This window comes from Oncorhynchus nerka, linkage group LG28, assembly GCF_034236695.1.
Source record: "Oncorhynchus nerka isolate Pitt River linkage group LG28, Oner_Uvic_2.0, whole genome shotgun sequence".
Classification (NCBI taxonomy): Eukaryota; Metazoa; Chordata; class Actinopteri; order Salmoniformes; family Salmonidae; genus Oncorhynchus; species Oncorhynchus nerka.
The window spans coordinates 49,588,892-49,605,400 of NC_088423.1; the positions used below are offsets into that span (position 1 = coordinate 49,588,892).

General features: G+C 42.3%; 1 protein-coding gene across 1 annotated transcript in view; it reads right to left on the minus strand.

Annotated features, from left to right (window-relative positions):
- Nucleotides 1-324: 324 nt before the first annotated feature.
- LOC115113349 (heparan sulfate glucosamine 3-O-sulfotransferase 1-like) overlaps nt 325-16,509 on the minus strand; it is a 72,133-nt gene continuing 55,948 nt past the window's right edge. Inside the window, exon 2 of the mRNA XM_029640888.2 lies at nt 325-1,778. Coding sequence (XP_029496748.1) covers nt 679-1,584 — 906 coding nt within the window. The 5' untranslated portion in view covers nt 1,585-1,778 and the 3' untranslated portion in view covers nt 325-678. The remainder of the gene's footprint in view (nt 1,779-16,509) is intronic.

The following is a 16,509-nucleotide window of genomic DNA, read 5'->3' on the forward strand; positions in this document are numbered from 1 at the left end:
TCTTCTACAGCCTAATCAAACCGTTGAACACTGAAGTGGTAAAATACAGGAAGAGCTCTTTGACTTCAGCTTGCTGACTCTTGTGATTCGGCCCCTTTTGCTGCAGGCACTACCTTCAACGTCCAAATCCATTAGTGATTTCTGTACTACTAAAGCGGCGCTCGAGGGAAACCATTTCCCTGCATTAATGTCCTTCTTCCACCGCAGCGAATCAAACTCTTAGCCTAATGCCTCAGTCTACCTTAGCATGCTCTCTAAATAACTCTGGTTAGGAGCTGGAGAGCAGCACAAAGAACCGAGGGAGAAAAAGATCCCATTCCAGCGTTACATTTTTAAAGCAAAACAATTTATTATCAAGTACAGTAATATCAAACAAAAGTTAAAATCAGGTTCACAAATGAGTTTTTCCACAATCCGCATCGCTTCACTTTTGGCAGGTACAGTACAGAGAATGACTTCAATCTTGGGGATTTTTCCATGTTAGTTTGTAAGTTCTTGCTTCGTAAATGTGGAACTGCTCTGCTGACACCAGAGCAGAGTAAAAGGCGATTGACAGGGGTGTTTGGGTGTCAGAGTTCGTAAAGTGCTTCTCCCCCTATAACACTGGTCAGTCAGTCCTTGAACAGTCATATGTGGGCCAGGGGGAACTAGTCCTCATCGGTAGAGGGGTGAACTGCCTTACTGCCAGTCAAAGGAGCGCTTCACCAGCCGGTAGAAGTTATGGTTGTGCTCCCGGAGGTAGGAGCGTAGCTGCTGCAGCACGGTACCGTTGACGGCAGGGTGGGGACGCCCTTTGGACTCGTGCAGGCAGCGCTCTCGCCCTTCACTCCGGATGCAGTAGAACCCCTTGGTCTGGTTGAAGTAGAAGTTGGAGGACATTATCCTGGGGGGCAGGTTGAGAAAACGCTCCACCTTCTGTAGCTCAGGCAACGGGTCCCGGATCAAAGTATCCCCATCCACGATGTGGATCTGCTCTAGGGGGAAATAGCGCAACCAGTTGGTCATGTGCATGTCATAGAGGCTCCGCTGGATGGCCTTATAGCGGGTATTGAGGGCTCCGCTGCGCACCAGCAGGTTCTCAATGGCCTGCACTGGCTTGTGGTTCTCCAGGCGGTTGAAGTAGACCTGGGTGTAGTCTGAGATGACACGTTCAGTTGGGTCCCGCAAGATCAGCAGCAGCTTGATGGAGGAGTTCATGGCACGGATGCGCTTTGGCGCCAAGGCAGAGGTGAAGTAGCCTGGTGTCTTCTCCACTGTGATCTGGTGTGGGTAGGAATATGGCATCAGCTCACGGTACCAGTCAAATCCCTTAGCGTAGTTCTCGTCCCAGTCGAAAAAGTGCACCTCTGTGGCAGCGGCAGCGACCTCAGGGTGGATGTCTAGCATTTCCAGCAGGGCTCGTGTGCCGCCTTTACGCACCCCAATGATAATGCTGTGGGGGGCACATTTACTAGTCCCCAGGGGTGGAGACAGAGTGTCATTAGCTGTGAGTCCAGGGCCTACATCCAAACTCTGAACAAAATCTGGTGGGGCAGCATATGTCTGGAGAACCAGGAGGAAAACTGCTACCAGCAAGCAGGCCATGGTGAGGGAGGGTGATGAGAAGATGGTCAGAGAGGGAGGAGATCAGAGAGGGATGTCCTGTTGTTTAGTTGTGGATCAGAGCCATCTCTCGGAGATCAAAAGATGACAGGAAAGGAGAAGGGAGCGGTTTTCGTCTGCCATTGAACATCAGAAGGAGGATGAGGAGGAGAAACCACAGCCAGTCCGAAGCACATCTGGAGAGACAGAAGACAAGAAGAAAAGAAATGGACTTAGATTTTCCCATCTGAATAGCTAGCAAAGGCCCAAAGCACTTTCTTATTTTCCCTGACAAAGCTTTCTAGTAATTCATAGAATGTATGTCTGACTCAAGTGTTTCGTCTCCTTCGGTTATCATTATTCGTCTCTCATTTTATCTCCCTCTCAGATCTCTCCTTCCCATATCAAGAATCACTTACGTTTAATTCTATGCTGTAATTTCACAGGAATATACTTTTTTTGCTCATTACAAAATGTGTGCCAGATATGCGAGAGCGTGACTCGGGGCCAAAACAGAGGTCACACTACTTCATCTTGTTTTACCGGGTCATAATCCTCACTCAAATCAATACAGTTAATATCCACCCTGGAACATTTCAATCCAAACAGCAGAGGTATGTTTTAAGGACACAGTGTGGCTGTAGAAATAAGAGGAGTTTTCAGTTCTGGATAACTTAGATTTTCCATACACGTGAAGCAAGATCAAAAGCAAGGCCAAGTGAAGGACGTTATGTATTGGGACAAAGTATTTATGTTCTAGTGGGTTTCCCGTAGCCTTAGTTCTAACGCTAAGTACCATGGGCATTGAAGTGGGTTGTTGAGAGTAGACTTCCTGAAGTAATGTAAGATGCACAACTCCAGTACATACCCTCGTTGAATCTAAAACGATTTCTCCATCCCCATTCCCGCATGAGTCTAAAGTTAAACTGAAGAGTCAAGATACAACAAAAGGACTAGGATTTAAAATACTGGATATAGTGAACAGTTGAATCCTTCGGACCTTAAAAGTCATCTCAAATAGTTACGAGGAAAACATTTCTCCATGACAGTCAAAATAACTGCTCTGCTGCATAAACATCCAACAAAAAACAAAAAGGTCATGGTAAGGCTCTATAAATATGACTTTATTATTTCCACTTTGCTTTTTTCCCAATATTAAATCAACCACTACCATGATTGAATAACCAGAAAGCTATTGCTAAGGAACAAGTCACAGCTCACTCTGGATGAAGCCTCCCACTCCCTAAACAGCAGAGGACAAATCTGTTCCCCACTTCCCAGAGGGTTGTCTGTTCCCACGGTGCCACTACCAGCCTCCCCCGCTCTCTAATCAGGTCTTCCCATTGCAGACTGAAGGGAGTGATACCTGGACAGCCATAAAGCTCTAATCTCTGGCCAGGGGGTCCAGGGGGCTGTGGATGTTAAGTATGGGGCTGGGTATGGGGCTAAGGATGGGGATAGAGCAGGGGCTAGGTAGCTGTGGGTATGGGAATAAGGCTGGGGGCTCAGCCAAGATGTGGAGTTGAGGGCTTGGTATAAGGTCTGGGGTCAAGTATGAGGGCTGGGGCATGGACTAGGTATGGGGGCTAGGGCTATAGGGGATGCAGCCCTCCCAGAAGCACTGTGGATAAATAAAAGGTGCTCTACTGTGAATGTCTGCGCAGGGATCCACTTACGCGCTGTGACAGGCACGCCTGCCTGTCAGCGCTTCCATGGCAGAGAGCTGCCAAGTCCAATGCTAACAGCCAGGCAGCCAGGCGACCTTCCTGTCTTATCCAATTCCCCTCACTCCCTCAGCACACCGCCACCTGGAATGAGCCATTGTTTCACATCCTGCTGAGCTGCATTGCTTTATTCAAGGATTGATGCATATCTTCAGGTTTTCATTCATCACACAGCCCGGCACAGTATCTCAGCATCTGGCAGAGCCTTTAACTAAAAATATTGGACTATTGGAGATAGAAACGGAATACCGACAGATTACAGACAAGAGACTGGCAATATATTTAGTCCAGAACTAAGTAAGAGGTCACATTGCAGTTGGCTGAATAAAACAAGATATTGAATACACATTTTTTTTTTTTTTACAAAGACATGAAATCAGAATGCCCATTAACACCTGCATGCTTTACATCTGCAATCATTTAGCTATGCCTACCTACGACTATCACACACGTGGCGATGCGCTGATCTTCTGTGATCTCATTTTACAGTTTGTCAGTGGCTGCAGAGACTGTGGCTTATTACCTCATAGCATTATCACGGAGAGCCTGAGCCAGTGTAGCTCATGGTTCGACCAGATTATTCATCATCCTAGGAGGCACAGAGGGAGAAGCCACAGGTTTCCTGTTCCACAGGAACCCAACTCCCACTAATTACAGCCAGCTATATCTAATGCATGGTCTAGAATAGATCCCGACCGATATGTGATTTTTGGGTTCAATACCAATTTTAGGGAGTCAAAAGTCACCTCTATTTTTACATAAATTGAGCTCCAAATGATTAAAATACATATACATGATTAGGCCCGGCTCACAGTCAGCGTTCCAGTTCATCCCAAAGGTGTTGAGGTCAGGGCTCTGCAGGCCAGTCAAGTTCTTCCACACCGATCTCTACAAAACATTTCTGTATGGACCTCCGTGCACAGGGGCACTGCCAAGCTGAAACAGGAAAGGGCCTTCCCCAAACTGTTGCCACCAAGTTGGAAGCACAGAACCGTCTAGAATGTCACTAATTTGAAGGGGTGTCCACATACTTTTGCATATACAGTATAGTGTACTCTAAATGATGATTTCAATAATATCATTATTTAAGAACATTTTATTTGAGGTTTACAGGATATACACCAAAAATAAACTACATCCTCTATAAATATGACAGTAAAAGTTTAGTGCACCTTAGGTACAACTTAAAGATGTGTCTTTCTGTGGTAGTGGATAAGAAGTATCCAAAAGTCTTTCTGCGAAACCACCACAAGGGTTGGTTGGCTGAATGAATTAAACTTTGACTCAAAGTAAATCTGCACTGCTCACAAATAAGCATAAGCATTGAAATGCAGTAACATGGCGTTCATAACAGGTGTCAGCATTTGCCTTGAGTAGATCTCCTACAGTTTTCAAAACAGCCAAAGGTCATGTAAACACAGTGGCGTGTATTCATGAATGCCAAGGGAAGGCCAGGCTTCTCCAAAAAAAAATACCAAGAAAAACAAAAGAAACATACAAAATAATGTATTTCGTCTCTGTGTTTCATACATTTCTTTCAATTTGCAAGAGGCTGAATGTACCCCACTGGAGAAAGCATCCAGCCTAACGAAAAAGCACCCCTCTGTCTCATTATGTGTAGCATATCTATCCGATGCTGTCTGGCCAAAAAGAGTATGACATTGTTGCCGTCCATAGCATTGAATTCAAGGGAAGCCAGCGAGCATTTGACCTCCCTAAATAAAAAAATAAAATAACAGCCAATCAGCGTTGGGGCAAACGGAGTGTGAATTCAGCTGTGAATGGTCCTGGCGCACAAAAAAAAGAAACTGTCAAGGGAAGCCAGTTTGGATTCAGACCAATGACATATCAGAAGTCAAACGTCATTAACAGAAAATAACGTGAATTGTTGCATCTCGTTGTGTCGTTGTCCACCGGTGGCTAGCTAGAAAAAAATGGTCCCTTTCCTAAATTAGCCATGGATGGAGATACGGATTTGGACTTCTACTTAATTCTCCGTACTTGAACTTGGGCTAAATTGTTTTTGGTATCTTTTAGTTGTCACTGTATTAGACTAAGCAATAGTTGTTTAGTAGTCCGAAAGTGTTGGAAACATTACCTTACTTGACCTCCAGCATGGTCAAGCAACTGTTTGTTACATGCTAAATGTTTTGTGGACTTCACCAGACAGATGTTTCTCTCCAGTTTTGTAATGAAACAAATGTGTGGTTGAATTTATTCTGCCACTGTGTCTTCTTATTGTCTCCACCTTAGGCCTGTATATCATGGTGTCAAGGCATATGAACGCATAGCTTGTACTATGGCTTTTTTTCTGGCTTGGCTTCCCCAGTGATTTTACCCACGCTCCGCCACTGTGTAAACAAAGACTTTATGGCAACCTTGCAATGAGAGGATCAGTGCGATGCGGGATCCTTGGGATGAACCCCAAACCCTTACCCTAAACTCTAAACTTAACGCCTACACTAAACTTAACCCTTACCTAACCTTAACTATTTTAAAAAGTTAACTTAAAATGGGGTAACGTTACAAACGTCCCAAGGATTCCACATAGCACAGACCATGAGAGTATGCTATGACAAGCTAGCGGTTCATTGCGACAATGTTTTCTTACAGAACCCATATGTACTGTACATTACACTGTTATTCAATACAAAATGTATTGGCTATACATTTTAACTTCAAATGAAGTGTTGATGACTGAAAATATTTATGCAGGCAAATGCTTGCCACACTCCTTTAAGGTCACACGTTCTAATTAAGCTAGCTAATTTCCCCCCAACATCGGAATAACTTCGGACACTAGCAGTTAGAGGTTTAAATCACCTCAAGCTCAACATTTAAATGGACTGGAAAATAACGGTAAGTTTTGCGACTAAAGACACCCTTCTAGCTGTCTGACCACCGATTTATTACAATTTATGCACGTTAGGTTTTGAAAAAGTTATATATACACATTTTGTGGGAAACGCTGTATATTGTCAAATTCGACTGCATGACAGACCACACATTTAATATCCAACTTTTTACCTCTGAAATATATCTTTTTTTGCTAAACCGCTTATCAAAAAGCTGATAGTAGTGTTTCCACTGAAATGTCAAACATGCTAATTGCTAACCCGTTGATGGCTTGATCACAAGATAACTGTTGAAGGTAATATATTTCTTAAAGATGCCGATAATATGGGGTGCTACGCTAGCTAGCTACTTATCTCATCCTGAATGCAAGCACATGGCCTGAATAATAGATCTGCGCCAACTGCTTTTTGCAGATTGCATATTTTGGAACAAACTAAATAAGCACACTAGCTATATGTCCAAACAGTGCTCTTTTTGTATCATGGTCGAGTGTTCACTTTGGCGCCAGTTCAGTGTTGGCACATAAGGAGCACAGATTGCTAGCTAGCGAAGCTAACTACCTTGCTGGCTAGCTAGCCAGTTAACGTTAACTACGTGAGAATGTGATGAGGACAGGGCTGCTTGCTTGGTGAAGTGTACTTTTCACTATTTACTTAATGGCTGTGGCAAGCTACTCACCGTCAAACCACCATGCCTAATCTCTCACGCTGTGACCTAGTGCTGAATGATGTTCAATGAGCAGCTCGTAGAGCGCCATTGTCAGGCAACCATTGAATATGTCCAAAAATTACCACAAATGAGCAAACATTTGTTTATTCTATGTATATTGGTGCTTTTTCTGTGGAATAAAGCGGGATACAAATGTCTCATTCATATTCAGTGGTTTCCCATTCTGTCTCATGTGGCGAGCAGCAGGTATTGTACTGCAAAGTTTGTTTTCCTAAAGAGTAACTTTCATCTAAAACCAGATGTTTTAGGCTTAGTTAGTGAAATACGTCAATTCTGGTCTGTACTTTGACAGTTCGTTACAAAAGCGATATATATATATATTTTAGTAGTAAATCTAGCTCTTTTTGCCCATAGTGGTTCAACTCTACCATTGAAATTGGGATGTAGAGGCGCCTCTACGTTATTTAAAGGGAGGGGTTTGGTAATACACTTCTAGATGTGCTGGGTGGTACCGCCTCAAGACTTACTATGAAAGCAGGTGACAGCGTGCCTTAAAGCCTTACTGACGTTACATAAAATAAAAAAAGGCATTAAGGCACATTTCCACATCACCAAGTTCAACATTTTTGCTTACTGTTTGTGTTTTACACAACAACAAAAAAACATGCAGGCTTTGTTGATTATATAAATTTATATTCGTAGCAACATTATCATAACAATAAATAGATGACAATGGTGATCATTGTAACACGCTCGTGGTCTTTTACCAAATAGGGTTATCTTCTGTATACCACCACTACCTTGTCACAACACAACTGATTGGCTCAAACGCATTAAGAACAATATAAATTCCACCACTTCACTAGGCACACTTGTTAATTGAAATGCATTCGAGGTGACTTCCTCACGAAGCTGGTTGAGAGAATTCCAAGAGTGTGCAAAGCAGTCATCAAGGCAAAGGGTGGCTACTTTGAAGAACCTTAAATTTATTTTGATTTGTTTAACATTGGTTACTACATTATTCCATATGTGTTATTTCATAGTTTTGATGTCTTCACTATCAATCCACAATGTAGCAAATAGTAAAAATAAAGAATAACCTTGAATGTAGCAAATAGTAAAAATAAAGAATAACCTTGAATGAGTAGGTGTGTACACACTTTTGACGGGTACTCTATGTGCATGCACGCATGAACATCTTGTATGGGCCTAATCATAGAATCAGAGCCTAATTCTTCCTATTTAAAAACTTGGTAGGCCTACCTGTTTGACAAACTCATGCACATCATCTGTATCCGTCTCAAATCATCAGCATGAAGAACACTGAATTCTGTCATGTGGACTGAATAGTCATTCATATAATGTTGTGCCTCCGTTTCATATCTGCTAAGCACACCTCTGCTAGCCACACAGCCACTGCCTCAGAGTGGTTGGGTAAGCTCCTTCCTGGCTGGCTGTCCAGAGGTGACATTGGACAGGGCCATGCTGTCTCCCAACCCCACTGTCTCAATTCCCAGTAATTATTCTGCAATAGTTTGTGCCGGGGGGGATAGGGTCAACTTCTCTTATCCAGACCCGTATTCACAAAGTGTCTTAGAGTAGGAGTGCTGATCTAGGATCAGTGTTTAATTGTATATCATATTGACTGGTGGAACCTGACCCTAGATCAGCACTCCTACTCGTGGCACATTTCCATCCAGGATTTAACTCGAGTTCTACCCAAGAGGCTCAGACTTTTTTGTTTCCATCTACGCAGGCTGGCACCCGTGTGTCACTGGGCCATGGCTCCAGCAGACCTGCTGTCACTTGGGCCAAAGTAAAGCCAGTGGTACATTTCAGCTGGCATTTACATAACAATGGCTAAAAGTGAACTTTAATATCTTCTCACAAAACAGCTGTTTAAATCAATCTTGATTATGCAGAGGTTGTTGATTCTGCTCTTCAAGTCCTTGGTGCCAGCCGTAGCTATGGAAACTATTTCACTAGTATAACATATGGGTCTAAACATCAGAGTTACACTAGTGTATGAGTCGAAAAGCAGCACTGGACCCTTGTTCTTACCAGATGCTGTTGAGAATTAAGAAGAGCTGGATGACGATGTAACCGAAGGGCAGGATGCCCCCCTCCTTGTCAATGGGAGCATGCCTAAGATCTCACATTACACCAGGGCCAATATTCACAAAGCATCCAATGCTGCTTTTTGACTAACAGTGTTACCCCAGCGTATACACCCTTGTGTTATACTAGGGAAATCGTTTCCATAGCTAGTGCTGGCAGTGAGGACTTGTGAAGAGCAGAATCATCCATCTCTGCATAAATCAAAACAGCTGCTTTGTGGGAAGATGTTCACAAGTTCACAGTTAGCCATTGTTAGGTAAATGCAGGCTGAAAAGTACCAGCGGCCTGACTGACTGCAAGTGAGAGCAGGTCCGCTAGAGCCATGGTTTAGTGAGACACCATGGTTTAGTGAGACACTGGTGCCAGACCACGTAGATGGAAAGAGAAAAGTCTGAGCCTTTTAGGTAACACACTGAGGTAAATCATATATGGAAATAGGCCACATAAGTAGAAGTGCTGATCTAGGGTCAGGTTGCACCAGGCAAAATAATTTTAGGATCTAAAATTAAAACCTGATCCTAGATCAGCACTCTGTGTGAACTCTTTGTGAATACTGGTCCAGATGAGACAAGTTGACCCTAAACCCCTGGCACAAGCTATTGCAGAATAATTACTGGGGACTGAAACAGGGGAGTGGGGAGACACTGTGGCCCTGTCCAATGTCACCCCTGAACAGGGCCAGCCATGAAGGAGCTTACTCAACCACTGAGGCAGTGGCTGTGCGGCAAGCAGAGCCAGACGTGTGCTTAGCAGATATGATAGAGACACAACATTATTTGAATGACAATTCAGTGTCCTTTATGCTGATGATTTGTAAAATTTGAGACAGAAAACAATGCAGTACAAATACATTAAAACATACTTTGCAATGTCACACAGATACAGATGTGCATTAGGTGGTTTAAAATAATACAATTATTACAGATAGTTAGTGGTTCTTCCTTTAAAAGTTGCTTCACGTTATTTAAGTGTCAGCCATTGTTGCCATTAATGCTAGTTTGACCACCAGAGGTCATCTTTGAGAACCATTTGACATTTTTTTTATATTGGCTGTACTAGAGAATTTAAAACCTTTTTTGTAAGAACATAGTATATGGGATTGATTTTAAGAAACGTAGCTTAATTCATTTGGTGTTTCTATTCCAAAAAAAAATAAACAGTCAGGCGCTGTACAACGTGACCGTTCGGGAGTAGGCTACTAAGAGCAAAATAATACAAACATTTCCACACCCTAATTGTAGGCTAACCAATACCCAAACAGAGATTAATTGAAAATAAAAATGTAATTGATTTATCAAGACCAGTCCGAAACGGTGCTGAAATAGTTGACCACACGAAGGTAGGCTATTGCTTCAAATCCTATAATAACAAATTGGATGACTTTGGGTGGTCCAGTAAGCAACAATGTTGCCTTCATTAGCCTATTTTTTTCTGAAAAATTCATCTGTACCTTGAGAAACTGACGATACAACACAACACAACACATACATTGATCTCAGCAAGGTTTTACTCAAGGTCGTGGAGCTGAGGGAAAGTGCAACTAAAATGTAGCTGAGATGTACTGTACAGTAGTTGAAATAAACATCTGCATTTTGAAAGTATTTATCGTTATTTTATTAACGAAAGCATAAAGATGTTGATGAACAGATACTTAAGCATCGAATACATTGCAAGTTGGGGGGGGATTTTCACAACTACAGGAGCCGGGCTATTAAACTAATCGCTGGATAACAGATTGGCCCTCGGGGACTCTATCTTCAATATGCTTTAAATGCCACAATATCACAAATAATTGAACACTGTAACGGCGTTCGTCTGTTGAAAGAGAGTCGGACCGAAATGCAGCGTGTAGGTTACTCATGTGCTTTAATAAAGGAAATAGCGATACATGAAATAACTGTGAGAATACAAAACAACAAACGGAACGTGAAACTATACAGCCTATCTGGTGAATACACAAAGACAGGTACAAACACCCACAAAATACAAAGCGAAACTGAGGCTGTCTAAATACGGTTCTCAATCAGAGACAACGACAAGCACCTGACTCTGATTGAGAACCGCCTCAGGCAGCCAAGCATAACTAGACACACCCCTAAACAGCCGCGATCCCAACTATACAAACCCCAATACGAAAAACAACACCCTGGCCTACCCAAACATATACCAAAAACACAAAATATAATGACCAAGGCGTGACAAACACACAACATGAGCAGATTAACTTGATAAAAAAATAACTATATTTCGGAGAAGATTGTTTCGAATACCCGAAAGTGAGCGATTGTAATCTGAATAAAGGGAAAAAGGCCATTCTTGAAAATGGGGCGAGACATTCTTACTAATTTGTAAATGAAGCCAGTTGGTTATTTATAATTATTTATGTTTTTAGAGAGGGAGAGAAACCAAAAGCCCTCCGTGCCTATATATAAGAAAAATTATAATATTTGTCAGTACACATGTCAAGTGAGATACCCCATTGTATTTACCCAAGTTCTCTCGTTAACTTCAGAACTAACCAACAGTTTTTGTTGTGGTTGCCTGATGCAGGACTCTAGCGCCAGAGGAGAGACTCAGACTGAAAACTCCTCCAATAATTGCCACAGTTTAGACTACCGATAGATCAGCATTCTAACTCTCCCTTGTGATAGTGTGGTGCAATAACAGAAGAATGCCACCATCTACCACAAATGGTTGCGGCATACACTCGTAACTTTTAGAGGAATAACCACTGTAGCTCTATCCACGCTTTACCTGAAAACGTTTCTGATATTATAGCTAGCTAGTTGGTTGATGATGTTCTAGCTAGCTCGCCCAATGCAGGCCTTTCTCCTCCTTGCTGGTCTGCAGATGCATGACTACATGATCATTATGTTGTGGCTGTAGCATTTAACATACACTAGAAAAACAACTCGCTAGTTATATCAGACAGACATTTTCAAAAGCAGCTCATATAGCAAACCAATAAAATGAATAGCATTGCATTGGTTCGACATTGACATCTCAGAGGTTAATCAAGATTTTTTTTTTTATAAAAAAAAGTGAGATCTCTCAGATTCTCTCTCTGTAGCAAGTAGCTCATCTCATCTGGGCACTGCGTCAGCCAGATGAAGCAACTGCACATTTAATGTTCTTCCCCATCCCCTCTTGTCTTGATGCTACAGGGAGCTAGCCTGTTCTCCTCAAAAACATTATTAGCAACATAGCTAACTTTAGCCATCTTGAGCACAGATCTCAGCTTGCTAAATAGCTAAGTCAACCAACTACACACCACATATACACAGAGCAAACAATTATTTTCTAAACTAATTTGTCTCAACCAAATGACATGTACATAGCTGGACCTATTGCGCTGTTACACAACATAAGAACCACTAGATACGGGATAGCCAGAAATCTCTGATACTAGTCTGCTTAGCTAGCTAGACACAATGTCAATATAAATTAGGCAATATACATTCGAATTTTAGCAACCAGGAAATGGAGCGATTTCAGCATATTGCACCTTTAAAGGGATACTTTAAGATTTTGGCAGAGGATCTTTATCTACTTCTCTAGAGTCAGATGAACTAGTGGATACAATTTGTATGTCTGTGTCCAGTATGATGGATGTTAGAGGTAGTTTCGTGAGCCAATGCTAACATGGCAATGACTGGAAGTCTATAGGTATCTACTAGCATGCTAGCAAATACCCATAGACTTCGTCATTGCGCTAATGCTAGTTAGAAACATCCATCAAAATCCCCGAAGTATCTCTGGGGTATTACTATTCATATGTAGGTATGCAGATATACCCTTTTCAATGCAAAGACTAATCGAACAGTGGAATCTGACGAATGGGATCAAGGACCTCATTGTTGTGGTTCCGGAGCAATCTTGGAGCAGAGATATGGATAGCTTCCCTGAATAGTAAAGTTGGTGGACTTTGTATTGTTAAGTCTGCAGCAAAGCAAAGTCTTATTAGGGCAGAGCATCCTGTGTTGGACATACAGTGGCTGAACAGAGAGTGATATGAGGAAACGCTCTGTAACACACTGCTAGACTGACTTACACTGTACATTTTACTTTACTAGCCCTCGGCCTGGTTCCACGGGGGCTTGTTACAGTGTTGAGCAGTGGCCTAGCGGAGTGGACCCCAGCTGATTATAGATAGGTGGGACTGAAGTCCAATCAAGCGCACCACAGTGAGGTAAGGCCATGGAGCTATCCTTCATAACTCGATCTTTCTCCCCCTCTATCTCGTTAATTTTGTCGTCACCCTGTCACCTGCATAGGGAGTATTTGTATTCGGGAGTATTAGACCTCAAACCCACTGCCCCTTTACGTAGAGTAAAAGAAGAAAGACATGCTCAGCTTTCTCTATATTTCAAACACCCTCTTTTTCTCCCTCTCAAATGCCTGATGGCCGGGTTCAAACACATCCCACACACACAATGCCTTTATCTGAGCGATAAAATGCCGTCCTTGACCCCAACTGTCTATTTTCAATTGCTGTCACTCCCTCAGTCTCCCCTCTTCGGTCCGTCTAATTTGACTCAACTCCAGTTATCCTTCCCACACTCTTTCACAAACTCTGTGAGACCATATCAACAGTATGGCTTTTAAATAATGGATACATTATTTCCAGAGCGATCACTGGGTATAATAAACTAATTCTCTATGACTTCCCTAGCTTAAATTTTATGATGTAGAACAAATCATATTCTTTCTCACACACACACCGAATGTGTTCCATCATATGAATCATATCTTAAAATATATATATAAAAAAAACACTTACATTGGCAGGCAAATGTACTTTGTTCTGCCAGTGATGTAACAAATTCCTCCTAAACTGGGTACAAAACATTATTCAAAGCACAATGAATAATTCAGTTGTTTTATTTTCCAGGTTTATGACACATTTTCATTTGGATATGGTATTGTAAGGAAGGACTTAAAAAGCACTTCATGAAACATAGGAGTAAGTCCTATGTAGGTCCCTCATCTCCACACTAAGAGTTTTAACACGACAAAACATTTAAGGAGAGTTATCAAAAAAATACCTGCGGATACAAATCTCACTGGGAACAGACATCAATTCAACATTGGTTCAACGCAATTTTATTGAAATGACAATATTGATTCAACCAGTGTGTGCCCAAATGGGATATTACCGAAGTGTTAAGCTGCAAATTTCACACGTCTCGTACCACTTTCTCATAGCACCTACTGTGCGTAGGTAGTGTACGAGAAAAGCCTACCTCCAGATCTACCCCCCTAAGAGTAGAAGAATGTAAACAGCTGTTTTCTTCCGTTTGGTTCCTAATGAACAGTGCAGTGCATTCGGAAAGTATTCAGACCCCTTACCTTTTCCCACATTTTGTTACGTTACATCATTCTAAAATGGATTAAATGTTTTTTTTAAAATCCTCAACCTACACACAGTACTCCATGAGAAAAAAAAAAAAGACATTTTTGCAAATTTAATAAAAATAAAACAGAAATAACTTACTTGCATAAGTATTCAGACCCTTTGCTATTGAGCTCCGGTGCATCCCGTTTCCATTGATCATACTTAAGATGTTTCTACAACTTGGAGTCCACCTGTGGTAAATTCAATTGATGGGACATGATTTGGAAAGGCACAGGCCTGTCTACAAGGTCCCACAGTTGACAGTGCATGTCAGAGCAAAAACCGAGCAATGAGCTCGAAGGAATTGTCTGTAGAGCTCCGAGACAGGATTGTGTCGAGGCACAGATCTGGGGAAGGGTACCAAAACATTTCTGCAGCATTGAAGGTCCCCATGAACACAGTGGTCTCCATCATTCTTAAATGGAAGAAGTTTGGAACCACCAAGACTCTTCCTAGAGCTGGCCACCTGGCCAAACCGAGAAATCGGGGAAGAAGGGCCTTGGTCAGGGAGGTGACCAAGAACCTAATGGTCACTGACAGAGCTCCAGAGTTCCTCTGAGGAGATGTTTGTCCTTCTGGAAGGTTCTCCCATCTCTGCAGCACTCCACCAATCAGGCCTTTATGGCAGAGTGGCCAGACGGAAGCTACTCCTCAGTAAAGGCACATGAGAGACCGCTTGGAGTTTGCCAAAAGGCACCTTAAGTACTCGCTGGTCTGATGAAACCAAGATTGAACTCTTTGGCCTGAATGCCAAGTGTCATGTCTGGAAGAAACCTGGCACCATCCCTATGGTGAAGCATGGTGGTGGCAGAAGCATCATGCTGTGGGGATGTTTTACAGTGGCAGCGACTGGGAGACTAGTCAGGATTTAGGGAAAGATTAACTGAGCGAAGTACAGAGAGATCCTTGATGAAAACCTGCTCCAGAGAGCTCAGGACCTCAGACTGGGGCAAAGGTTCCCCTTCCAACAGGACAATGACCCTAAGCACACAGCCAAGACAACGCAGGAGTGGCTTCGGGGACAAGTCTCTGAATGTCCTTGAGTGGCCGGACTTGAACCCCAAAATCTCTGGAGAGATCTGAAAATCCCATCCAACCTGACAGAGCTTGAGAGGATCTGCAGATAAGAATGTGAGAACCTCCCCAAATACAGGTGTGCCAAGCTTGTAGCGTCATACCCAAGAAGACTCGAGAATGTAATCGCTGCCAAAGGTGCTGCAACAAAGTACTGAGTAAAGGGTCTGAATACTTATGTAAATGTGATATTTCAGTTTATTTTTTAAAACATTTGCAAACATTTCCAAAAGCCTGTTTTTGCTTTGTCATTATAGGGTATTTCGTGTAGATTGATGAAGAAATTATTTTAATTTCTTTTAGAATATGGCTGTAACTTAACAAAATGTGGAAAAAGACTAGGGGTCTGAATACTTTCCGAATGTACTGTATCTTTGTTAGCCTTTGTAATTCTAAAATATGGTAGCGTTCATAAGGGCATGAAATCAGCAGAAGGCAAGGCAGGTTGATGTACTCAGAGTGGATTTATTCACAGGTCTTGGTGATCCAAAAGGTGAAAGCGCCATATCATACAAAATATTCAAGTAGAACTATCCTTTTCTGTTATTCAACATTCTGACTCCAAAGCATGGAGCGGAGCGTAGGCCACGTAGCCTATTTCTATGTGTACTGGAGGCGCGCACGCTCCTATTATGCACAACAAAAATGACAGACAGGAATTACACAGCATTCAAAACAACTGGGAACTCTGAAAAACACGAGGTCAAATCATGACGTCAGTGATCTTCAGGTCGTAGCATTAGAAAGTGGCCCGAGTTGGAATTTCGAGTTGGATGACTGTTCAAAAGCGATTTTTCCCAAGTTCCCGGTTGTTATGAACAATTAAATTAACAGAACTTCTACCTCATTAGTCTTTGTGAAAGTTAATGTGCACTATAAATATCGTGCCCACTCAGAGGGTAACATATTGACCACACCGTGCGCTGCAAAATCAAATGTACACAGATGTTATTCAACAATTTAAACCAAACTGCGCTCGTGCATCAACGAGTGTCTGCGTAGCCAGGCGGTAAAATACAACTTAGTTCTATTTGACGCGTTGCAAGTCCCGCCTCTCCCATCTCCTCATTGGTTTTGAGGAGCATATGCCCA